The sequence below is a fragment of the Pygocentrus nattereri genome, chromosome 18 (genome assembly GCF_015220715.1).
Source record: "Pygocentrus nattereri isolate fPygNat1 chromosome 18, fPygNat1.pri, whole genome shotgun sequence".
NCBI lineage: Eukaryota > Metazoa > Chordata > Actinopteri > Characiformes > Serrasalmidae > Pygocentrus > Pygocentrus nattereri.
In genome coordinates this window covers 14,473,754-14,486,560 of record NC_051228.1, presented here as the reverse complement: position 1 = coordinate 14,486,560, position 12,807 = coordinate 14,473,754, and the positions used below count along the sequence as shown (strand labels likewise).

Below are 12,807 nucleotides of genomic sequence, written 5' to 3'. Positions count from 1 at the left end.
AATAAAACCAGTGGTGTCCAAAAGGCAGCATATGTTGCTCCAAGGTATGTATATATCTTTCAGTGTTAATTGTGCTTTCAAAAATGTGCATGTTACTCATGACAGACTTGAACATTATGCAAGTAACAACGTGGAGGGTCCTTTTCTTTGGCCTAGAGAACGCAGTGCCCGTTATTTCCATAAACAATCTTAAAGGTGGACTCAGACAACAGCAGACATTTCCACAGTCTGTCATTTTTATTTCCAATTGACTTGAGTCCAGAGAAGAAAAACTGTTTGATATTTTACTGACACACTTTTGGCAAAACTTGACCAATCCTTGATAATAGAGAACAAGGTTAGAGTTCATTTTAGGCTAGAACTGACTTTCCTAGAGGCCACTTTTATAACCAAGCATGACTGCATTACCTGTCAATGACTTTTGAACATTACACAATGTTGCTAGATTTACAGGCATTAATTCCAGAATAAATGTAGAATGATATTGCATGTCTTGTCTTTGTACTTTTTGTTCAAATACAGGTCATAGCAGATTTAAAATCACTGTTTTCTGTTCTAATTTGCATTTTGCCCACTTTATGTCATAAATAAACTTGTTAAATCAGTGTAGTTACTTAGTACATACCTGTCAATATTTTCCTAGTACATCACATACAGGTAGCTAAATTGGTTAAATTCCCAGGGTTCAGTAATAGTGTCCACACTGATTGATGCAAACATTTTAATACTGATTGGCACATAATTATAGCAAACAAATTATCAGCAATGTTCAAAAACTAAACATTAAAGTCATTATTAATTCATAATATTGCAAAATAAACATCTGTAGACATTTGCTGCTTCTTACTATTACTAATCGTAAAAAGATAATACCAGAAATTCTTCTCTGACATTTTAGACTCTACCTGGTAGACAATCTCAACTAGCTGAATCATGTACTTGATATACAGAACTTTCTGCAATTGTGCTGTAATTAAGTTATAATTATAATTCATTAATATATTTATTAATACTTTTAGTTTTTAAATGTTGAGCCCCACAATGTTCTCACAAATACATTCAGCCTTATTTTGTTGTATAAGTCTGTAAAAGTTTGTTTTGACATCACTACTGGAGCAGATCTAGTGATCTTGTCTGGTGGTCTTCTTTCTCTGGGCTGCCCTCATGCCTGGCCTTCTGAGTTTGTGTGTGTTTCAGGTAGAACAACATCCACCGAGAAGCTTATCTTCTTTGACTGAAGCATACTGTAGGTGTTATCAAATCGTATCACATCTGCAGAGTCGAAAAGATTTAAAGTAATGCAGTAACTGAATAAATGATACAGCATAGACATAGATGATATGCAAGACGCAGGCATGGTAGCAATGTTAGAGAAAGTTGACAAATGCAAATTATACATACAATTACGTTTTTAAGAGTTAGGCCAGCATCTGAGCACAATTCACATGAAAATGTTTGTCCAGTGGCTTAGGACACTCATCCAAAGCAGCTGCTTGAAGAGTAACACTAATATTTACTAAACACTTACAGATGCCTGGCTCTTCACAGGTGTAAGACCCATCCTCTGGTACCAGATGAGCATTGTAACGTGTTGTTGGAAACACCTCCTGCATGTCTCCAACTTTCTGTTTCACACCTGCTTTAGTCTTCATGTAGATGCCAAAACCGATATCGGCCCCATCACCAGCAAACTGCCATCTATAGTTGAGTAGAACTTAGGTGACTGAGTAACACTCAGAATATAAGTGATATATGATCTATGTTGGTATACAATATTGATGGTATACAATATTGAAGTTTTAATTTTTACCTGTATTGATAACAAAAAAAAGTTTGCTCAAATTACATGTGTTGATTTTGTAAGTGACTAGTATTAGGTAGAGAAATCTCTAATTGAGATAAAGCTTTCTCTTGCAGACTATCACCTATAGATTTCAATTTGCAAGGAGGCTGCTTTAGAGTGAGAGAACTTACAGAGGGTGATGAATGTTGAATACTATAAATACTGCTTGCAAAGAAGACAACCACAGAGGAAAAGGATCTAATAGATGCCAGTCACCGTAATAAGCAGTTTCGGACGAGGATTTCATACTCCAGCTGGAGGTCGGAACCACGGCTGATGGTCACAAAGTTGTCATACTGCACTTTGACGGATTCTCGAATGTAGTAGGACTTTGGCACCACACCACCATACTTAATCTGTGAGAATGCAGTTACAAGTAATGCAGACAATGTGTCATGTTTTTGTGCTAGTAGGACTTATATAAAGAACACTAAATAAACTCACCTTAGATTTGCAGTAAGGGTCCCCATCTGGGTCCACCAGCAATCCTCCATAGGCCACAGGCAGTTGATCTGGTGCCACATACTTCTGCAATACATCTTTCCAGTTGGCTGTAGGTAGAGACAATACACATTTTGACAAAATGTTTCAAAATGATTTTTCTTCTTTTGCAGAGATTACATTGGTTATTTATTCATGTAATATATTATGAAAAAAGAAAGTATTCCAGGCAGCCTGCTTACACCCAACCACAATAATCTTTCTCCGAGTTTCTTCACATAGGAAATGCTTGATCAAGTTGTAGGCAATAGGGAAGATTTTTGGAGCTGAAGGAATAAGAAAGTTTAGTTTTTTTACTGAGAGACAATGTAACCACCAATAATATATGCCCTGTGTAATTAATATAAAATGTATAATATTAACCATGACCCTATCTGGACTAATCAGTTAACAATGATTATGATGTATAATAATAAATACACATTGACATTCCATTCATTTACCTTTAATAACAAGAACCCTTTTTAGGCCTTCAGGATAGTTGTCTTCAAACATGGTCAGAATCTGCCAAGTGAAAGTCAAACAAGTAGTGACAAATAAAATATCATTTAAAAAGATTTGTTAGGATAGAGATTTGCATCCATTAGCACTCTAAGCGATTAAACCTTACTTCTCCATAGGCTTCAACAGCGGGCTTATACATATGTTTCATGCCAAGGCCTTCACAGTCGTAGATAAGAGTGATAGCCTCCACTGGTTTTTCAAGCTGATGAATAAAATTACCACACAACATAAAAATTACACACTGCTGTATAAAAAACATTGCAAGGTTGAACTGTGAAACAGTTTAGAAACAACAGCCATCAAGTCCCATCAAGTCAATTCCAACACCTGGTGACCATGAGGATAGTGTTTCTCCATGTTTGGCTCTTTACTTCTTAATGTCTTCATGATTTCTCTGATTTTCTCCATCCATCTTGTTGCTGGCCATTCTCATCCTCTTTTACTTTCAGCTGTTCCAAGCATAATTGTCTTTCCAATTAACTGGCTCCTTTCATAACATGTCCCAAAATAAGATTATAAGAATATGGTTATCTGGACTTTGAGAGGTTATGCTTAATTTGGTCAAGGATCCCTTTGTTTCTTATGCCATCCAGTGTAACCTCAACAATCAAGTTGACAAATAAGTTGACATATATTTTGCAGGTCTCAGCTTTGTTTTCATCAACATAACATGACAGAAGAGTAAAACTATAGTTGAAAGAACACATTGCAAATCTGTAAGTTAACCTCAGAGATTCATACCTTCTCAGACTGCCTTAAGCACTCTCTCCGTAGGAACTCTGAGTCCCTGATCTTGGTCCTGAGGAAATCTTGTTTGGAGGCAGACATGAGAAGGCCCTTTGGGTCTAGAGGCCCAATTACATCATACCAGACAGGACTTCCCTCTCGATCATAACCACACATCCCACCAGACACATATCGTTCAATTACCTGCTCAGATTAGATCCTATGTAAGGCTGTTTACGGCTGTAAAATACTTTCTATTCTTATTGTTATTGTTTCCGTTGTTTTGAAGTTTACCTCAGGTGGCATCCAGTCCTCTAAGATTGAATCCACCTTCATGTGTTTGCGAAACTCCACATGCTGGAAATCAGTTACATTGATCATGTGTGAGAACTTGCTTGCACCAAACTTTATATCACAATATTTTCTGAACATATCACTGCATTAAATGATATTCAATTCTACATTGATAAAACTGGTACTAAAGTAATAAATTCTCATTGGTACTATGCTAAAAGAATGTATTGCTAACTTTGCTTTTAGAGGTGGGCAATATGGCAAAAATATACTTCAAGAAATTTTCAGGACACAGTCTCATAATATTTATTTTTTTGAGACATCTGATCATGGAAATCATTCTTAAATTTACATCTACATTCTAAAAATACCATCAAAAACTGTGTATACAATGATTGATGATGACACTGTGTTTCACTAAATCCAGTTACATTTGATTAATTTTGCTCTCTTTACAATGAATCATGCAAATGGTCAGTGCTTCACTTTATTACCGATATACGCAATACGTTCAGAAAAGCCTATTGCATTGTGACATAATTTATCACGATAATGATATCTATTGTCATACTGCCCAGCGCTAAATGTTTGTTTTCGTTTCATTTTCTCCTCCTAAAATGACACAAAAGGCAACAGTACTGTGTTGCCTCTATGTTATAGATGTTATATTATGAATGTAATGCGCTTCGTCTATTATACTACACTGTTGCTAGAACCAAAAACATAGTATGTGAAAATCAAAATATTGTAGTTATATAAAAATATTGTATATATGTCAAAATTATAATGCAACGGTGTAAACAAGACATCAGCAAGCATTTCTAGGTCACCATTTAAGTCTTCACAGAAATTGAGAAATTTAAGGGGTATAGAATTTTTAGACCCTTCTTTCTTCATCAAAACCAGGACCAGGAGGCTAGCCTTGCATCTGGAGCATTGATTTTTATTTCTTCATTGTGTGCACAATTCACAGACACCCAGACGCCAAGCTAACTGGCTCAACATAGAAAATGGCCATGTTATATAATTTGACTAAGGCACGTAGCTGCTCTTGGATCATTGCCAAATTAGGTACAGAAGCCACAACTGTTCTTAACCTATACCTAGACTAAGAATGACTGTTCACAGTGTCCTCCCAGCTACAGCTCACATAAAAAACTTAAACACACACAGATCACATACAAATTACAACACATAAAACTGAACATAATATTACACATAAAACATTTAATACAGCAGATGCTTCAGGAACAACACAACTGTGTTGCCAAAATGTGTTTACTGAATCAGCCCTTCAGTGTTTTTGTGAAATAGTGTCATAGTTGTTTTTACTTCAAAAGAAGAGAAATTTTATAATAAAAATAAAAAAATATATTGGAAGGATAATACCTTTCTAAGCATTGCTTCAGCCTTGTTGATGCTAAAGTTTCTGGCTACAAGGAGACACAAAAAGAGAGGAAACGTCCACATAAATGGCAGAAAACTTCCATCCATCCATCCATCCATCCATCCATCCATCCATCCATCCATCCATCCATCCATCCATCCATCCATCCATCCATCTATATCTGTATGTGTGGACTGGCGACCTGTCCAGAGTGTATCCTGCCTTCTGCCCGTTGACCACTGGGATAGACTCCAGCAACCCCCCCATGACCCTGAAGGAGAAGCGGCTTAGAAAGTGTATGTGTGTATGTATGTATATATCTTCTTCCTCAGGCTCGCAGTGGGTGCTGGAGCCTATCCCTGCGGTCACTGGGCGGAAGGCATATATATGTATATACATATATATTCACTTCTACTCGGAGGATTGGGATCTTAGTGCACAGTACAATGAAAAAGGTTAAAACAGAACTACTTTAGGATTGATCCACATAATATAGCTATTGTTTCATTGCAATTTATTAAAATACCATTAAGAATTAGAAGCAAAGGGATCAAGATAATTCTGAACAGGTAATGATGAGAATTAAACTAGCCACACAATGAATACAGCTCTGAAGCAATGTACTACTAAGCCACTAACAAAACTCAGACTATAGCTTCCAGGATTAAAAATATAAATATATGATACCAACAACCCAGTATCATATTCACAGGTTCGTCTGTCTTCTAGAAAAACAAATCCTTCTATTCACAGCTAAAGTAGGATAGATCTTAATCATTAATGGCAAGGTAGTGCAAAGGGAATGAGCAAATAATTTTGCAATGGGCAAAGCATCAGGTGATTGGAACTGCAAATATTTGCACTTGAGAACCCCTAAGAAATTCACCATGAACTTTTCTCTTGGTGAACTATGAAATATTTTTGGGTTTTGTTTATAGTAATTTGTAGAGACAGGAAAATCTGTGGTACTTTTATATAACTGCTGACATCAACGTTACCCAACAAATTGAGATTACTGAACAAGTGTCTAAATGTTACTAGTGGAGGAGCTGGTTTGTTGCTTTTCAGGGAACATGAAATGCCATGATATGGCTCTGCCAATCCATGTTTATGGTTCTTTTTTTTATACAACATAGACAGTCCTACATGTGCATTACTAAAATACAATGTCTAGAAAAACAGTGTTTCTGTACACATGCTCCACTGAGTCACAAATAAAAAAACTACAGTATTCAATTTACTCCCAACAACTGTAAAGATAATTACACAAACTACAGCAAACAAAATAGCATGAATTGCATCTATAAGTATTTGTCTAAAGCATAAATCTACTCAATATTAACAGTCGGTCTTTAACAGTATGTCTAATCTGAGCTTTAGGTCAAACTTCAAAGGACCACAATAACAGATGGTCAAAAACCTTGCACTGCTACAATGAAAGTTCAAGGTTGTGTAATCAAGTTTTTAGACTAGTTTTCAGAGTTATAATCCACCACAATGACGAAGCTAGAAATGGCTCAAACGGATTTTTTCTGTACTGTCAATAACTCTATCTAAGCAAATGTGTCAACAACAACACATTTAGATCTTTTGCTCATTCCAGAGTTGCTGGGAGTGAATATCCATATTGGCTATAGTAAAAATGTATTGGTATGTGGAATTGAATAGTTTTCTATCACTATATGAAAGAAGCTCCATGCTGCCTTTATTGTTTGATGCATCAGGATATTGTCTAAATAAGCATGTAGACACATTTAAAAGGGAATCCGGATCACCAAGGACTGACTTTATTTTAATCAGTGCAACAATAAACAATATGATAAATGTAAAATACACCAATCAGCCATAACATTACAACCACCTTCTTCTTTCCACATTCACTCTCCATTTTATCAGTTCCACTTACCATGTAGGTGCACTTTATAGTTCTACAATTACAGATTGTAGACTACAGTCCATCTGTTTCTCTGCATAGTTTCTTTTCTCATTATTTTTCTTCTACCTTCTCCTCCAATGGGCAGGGCACCCACAGGACCACCACAGAACAGGTATTTGGGTGGTGAATCTTTCTTAGCACTGCAGTGACAGTGAGCTGGCTGTGGCATGTTAGGGTTTGTTGCGCAGGTATGTGTGCATCAGACACTGTGTTCAATTGCTGTCCATTCTATTAGATACACCTACCTTGTTGCTCCACCTTATAGATGTAAAGTCAGAAACATTAAACGCTGTGGTGTTTAAAACTCCAGCAACACACATTAACATGCCACCACCACATCACTGCAGTGCCAAGAGTGATCTACTACCCAAATAATTCCTGCTCTGTGGTGGTCCTGTGGGGGACCTGACCATTGAATAACAGGGTAAAAGGGGGCAACAAAATATGCAGAGAAACAGACGGACTACAGTCTTTAATTGTAGAACTAAAAAGTGCACATATATGGTAAGTGGCACTCATAAAATGGACAGTGTGTGCAGAAACAAGGACATGGTTTGATATTATGGCTGATAAGTGTATATTCCTATGCATTTGCTTGCATGCTCAAAATGTTAGTTTGCTTTCTGTTTCATCATTCAGGGGTTACATGAACAAAACTCATGCAATTTATATGTTTGTTTTTGCCAAACGTATACAACAGATGGATGCTGTGGTCATAGTAGTCAGTGGCACACCAAGCATCACTCATTTGCGGAAAAGAAATATCACGCTGTTTGTGAGTTGTTAGCCAAATTAACTGTATTAGAAAGCTACATACTCCTTGGTTCATTATACACTGCAATTAAAGTTTAATTTTGAAGTTTTGCTAAGAAACAGTGTTAAAAATCAAATGACATGTAGACTGCTAGAATGCTTAGACTGTAGTATTCAATTTAGTTAACATCTGGACAGTGTTTTTACTGCAGAGTTTTATCCTTGATTTATTATTTGTACGTATAGTTTATATTTACATTTTTATATGTTTCAAAAAAGTTTGTTTTTCAAGAGAAGACCTTCTCAACTTTTCAAGTTAAATTAACAAGATTTTATTAAAAGTAATTTTGGTCCATTTCTATCGTTTTGCCACAAAATTTGGATTCAGTGTAAAACTCAAAAAAACAGTGTAAAAAATGAGAAAAATGGAGGTACAAGTTTTTTTTTAGTGATGACAATGAGATATAAAGCATTTACTGCATTACATCTATATAATAGAGATACAATATCAATAAAATGTTAATGTTACAACAGGTCTATGCAACTGCATTGATTACAAAGCCTGCAAAAGATCAATTGCCAAGTTCTAAATTAGAGACCACTCACCTCTGAGCCAGCGGAGCAAGTAATGGTCACTTTGAATAGGTAGTTTATCATGTACATCTCCGATTCTCTCCCGAAACTAGACAAAACACAACAACAAAACATTACTTTGAAAGTCAGCTGGTGCACTGATTTATTGTTGATTTAATATGCTGTTTTATTAGTAGTTTAAAGTAGAATACTGTCATTTAAAGCCCTCACCTCATCCAAAGCTTCAGCCTGCTTAGGACTAAGGTCTCCTACACGCCCACTCATTTGTTCAGCCTGTGACACAGCAGTCAATCTGAGTTCAATGTGGATCGCTTGTTTCTTTTGCTGTCTTCATATTGTGCCTGTAGTATTTATAGGCGATAAGATAGCTGTGCTCTTTGCCCTCCTGAAAAAAAAAATCAGTATGGCACAGAGGGGTATGGAATGCAAAGTTTCAGACCTAACCTTTGAACATTCATAACAACTGTTTGAAAATACATTGGCTCAGAGCTCTCCCGCCCACGTGGGAATTAGACCGATTGGCAGAATGGGTCAACAAGGCGAGGTGTACTCTAGTCTAATCTAATGCAAAAGTCATACAAGACAGTCTGATCACTCCTGAGTAGTATCCTTAACTGCAACCATAATGTGAAAAAATGTATATCTATACAATGTACAGTTCTTACTGAAATTTTGAACGGTATATAAAGGATTTTACTGTAAGAAGTTTTCTATGGATGTTTCTGTTGGGTTCTAAGTTACTACTATGTCTGTGCAACACAAGCATTTTATATTGGATGTGTTCTGTGTCTGTGCATGGTCTAATGCATATGCTTAGTTTTAGCTCTTAAATGTCTTGTTAATGTTAATTGTTCATGTTAAATAAGAAGTGTCAGTACTAGGTCATGTTTAGCATCAGAAAGTGCACAGTGCTGTGCATTTGCCTCTTTCTAAATTTATTCTGTAAATGCATATTTGAAACTATGAACACCCAGTCTTGCCAGGAAGACATCACCTAATGTTAATGATTTGTTTCCTCAAACTACTGACTTTTACTATGCTAAAGTAATGGCTTATTTTATTAAATTATTAACTATCAAAATAATTACTTAGTATCACTTAATAATGTTGAGAGAATTAATCACTATTTAGAGAAAAAAGTAATTATTTTAAAAATACTAATTCAATATTTTGAAAAAATAAATTATTTTGAGATACTAAGTCAATATTTCAAGAAAATATTCTAAACATAAAGTATCAATGACAATCTTTTGACATACTGCTGTAAGAAACAGAGACAAAGAAAAAATGAGATTTTTATCTTCCCTTTGCCAGAATGGGCTTCCACAGGTTCAAGAGTACACTAACAGAGGAAATTTAGGAAGGGAAAAAACACACAACATTGTATACTTTCTAAAGGGAAACATGACTCAGTACTGACACATCTCATTTAACAAGTCCTGAACTAAGTGCTTGCGGTAGACTACCACAGATACACACGCAAAGAAATAACCTGAATGCAACAGAGACATTCATAGAAAACGTATTATAGTAAAATTTCAGTATAGCTGTAACTATACATGTTATGGTATAAATATAATTTCTTCATTGTGTCTTCATCTAATGGATATGATTTCAACATAAGTCATTATTAAGAGATACTAGGCCATTATTTTGACATAGCCTAGTAAGTCCATATTTTAAATGTCATTATTTCAAGATTAATATTTTTAAGAAAATACTTCAGCATTATAAGATACTATGACAATATTTTAAGCTATTCTTTTAAGACAAAAAGTAAATGTTTTGAGCAAATAAGATTTTTTTTTTGTCCAAATACCAAGCTAAAATATTGATATACTGCTGCCAGAAATCATGATTTGTTTTCTTCTCCTACCTGTGCGTTCACAGAAACCATTTAGGGAAAAATATTACAGTAAAAACAGTTCGTTTTTCATTTACAATGGGCTAACATTAGCTAAAGTAAGATGTGGTGGCTTACACGTTATAGGCCAAAATTTAGCTTAGACAACACCTAGCAACAAATGTTGAACTCTGCACAATTTGTAAGTCTACTTACAGAAACTGTTATGAATGTCCTGGCTATTGTAATTGGCAATACCTATATGTGCACAATTATTGGGCAACTATATTTGTACAGAATTATTATGCAGCTAAATGAAACACACATTTTCCCAGCTCACATTTTTATTTTCATCTGTTCAAGTGAGAATAATAAACAAACAACTTTCCAATAAACATTTCTGACATATAAAAAAAAATCAGTGACCAATATAGCCACCCTTCTTTTCAATAACAGTGATAAGCCTTCCATTCATGGTGTCTGTCAGTTTCTTGATCTGTTGACGATCAACTTTTTGTGCAGCAGCAACCACAGCCTCCCAGACACTGTTCAGAGAGGTGTACTGGTTTCCTTCACTATAAATCTCCCGTTTAAGAATTGCCCACAAGTTCTCAATTGGGTTCAGGTCAGGTGAGGAAGGGGGCCATGTCATATGTTTTTCATCTTTAATGACTTTACTGGCGAGCCATGCAGAGGAGTACTTGGATGCATGTGATGGAGCATTGTCCTTCATAAAAATCATTGTCTTTTTTAAAGATGCAGATTCTTCCTGTACCACTGCTTAAAGAAAGTGTCTTCTAAAAACTGGCAGTAGGCTTGGGAGTTGATTTTGAGCCCATCTTCAACCCGAAAAGGTCCAACCAGCTCATCTTTAATAATACCAGCCCATACCAGTACCCCACCTCCACCTTGGTGGTGTTTGACTTGAAATGGAGCTCTGTGCCAGTTACTGATTCAGCCACAGGCTCATCCATCTGGTCCGTCAAGAGTCACTCTCATTTCATCAGTCCATAAAACCTTTGAAAAATCTGTCTTCAGATATTTCTTGGACCAGTCTAGACGCTTCAGCTTATGTGTCTTGTTCAGTGGTGGTCGGATTTCAGCCTTTCTTACCTTGGCCATGTCTCTGAGCCCTGAACATCTTGTACTTTTTGGTACTCCAGGTAGGTTGCAGATCTGGAAGACCTGTACAACATCCGGAGGATCTGACCCTTCCTCGCCCGAGAGGCCACCCAGGTGCTAGTGCAGTCTCTGGTCATCTCAAGGCTTGACTACTCCAACTCACTCTTGGCTGGTCTTCCCATGCAGACCATCAAGCCTCTGCAACTCATCCAGAATGCGGCAGCACGACTCATCTTCAATCTGCCCAAGTTCAGCCACGTCATCCCATTGCTGCGCTCCCTTCACTGGCTTCCTGTAGCATGCTTGATTCTTCTCAAATCCTTGGCAGTTAATTTGCGTCTTTTTTTCTCAATACGTTTCTTTCAACCTTGTTGACTATTTGCAACAAAATGTTTGATGGTTCTGTGATCATGCTCCAATATCTTAGCAATTTCAAGAGTTCTGCATCCCTCTGAGAGACCTTTGGTCATTTTTGACTTTTCAGAGTCAGTTAAATCTCTTTTTTGGGTCATTTGGCCTAAAGAAAAAAGCTGCCTAATAATTATGCATACCTTGATATAGGGTGTTGAACTTCTTAGGCCACACCCTCCCTCATTACACAGATACACATCACCTGCTATGCTTAAATCCATTAAGCATTCAAGTTTATCCAGCTTGGAGTTAGAACATATGCCTAAAAATGATAGTATGGTCAAAATACTTGCCTAATAATACACAGTGTGTGTGTATGTATATATATATATATATATATATATATATACTGCTCAATATATATATATATATATATATATATATATATATATATATATATATATATATATATATATATATATATACTGCTCAATATATATATATATATATATATATATATATATATATATATATATATATATATATATATATATATAAAGGGAATACTTAAACAACACAATATAACTCCAAGTACATCAAACTTCTGTGAAATCAAACTGTTCACTTAGGAAGCAACACTGATTGACAATCAATTTCACAGCTGTTGTGCAAATGGAATAGACAACAGGTGGAAATTATTGGCAATTAGCCAATAGACACACTCAATAAAGGAGTGGTTCTGCAGGTGGGGACCACAGACCACTTCTCGGTACCGATGCTTTCTGGCTGATGTTTTGGTCACTTTTGAATGTTGGTGGTGCTTTCACACTCGTGGTAGCATGAGATGGACTTTACAACCCACACAAGTGGCTCAGGTAGTGCAGCTCATCCAGGAGGCACATCAATGCGAGCTGTGGCAAGAAGGTTTGCTGTGTCTGTCAGCGTAGTGTCCA

General features: G+C 36.1%; 1 protein-coding gene across 2 annotated transcripts; it reads right to left on the bottom strand.

Annotated features, from left to right (window-relative positions):
- Window positions 1–222: 222 nt before the first annotated feature.
- sec14l7 (SEC14-like lipid binding 7) lies at window positions 223–8,922 on the bottom strand. 2 transcript variants are annotated; one of them, XM_017693731.2, is made up of 12 exons: window positions 8,749–8,922; window positions 8,551–8,626; window positions 5,258–5,301; window positions 3,869–3,931; window positions 3,590–3,778; window positions 2,955–3,050; window positions 2,788–2,848; window positions 2,527–2,610; window positions 2,288–2,394; window positions 2,060–2,199; window positions 1,529–1,698; window positions 223–1,272 (listed from the first exon to the last, which is right to left on the bottom strand). In XM_017693731.2, exons 1-12 carry the CDS (start codon window positions 8,800–8,802, stop codon window positions 1,163–1,165), a joined length of 1,194 nt encoding a protein of 397 aa, XP_017549220.1. In that variant the 5' UTR covers window positions 8,803–8,922; the 3' UTR covers window positions 223–1,162. The 2 variants fall into 2 exon arrangements, with proteins under 2 accessions (XP_017549220.1, XP_017549221.1); XM_017693732.2 differs by lacking the exon at window positions 3,590–3,778 and having other exon boundaries at window positions 8,749–8,921.
- Between the last annotated feature and the right edge of the window lie 3,885 nt (window positions 8,923–12,807).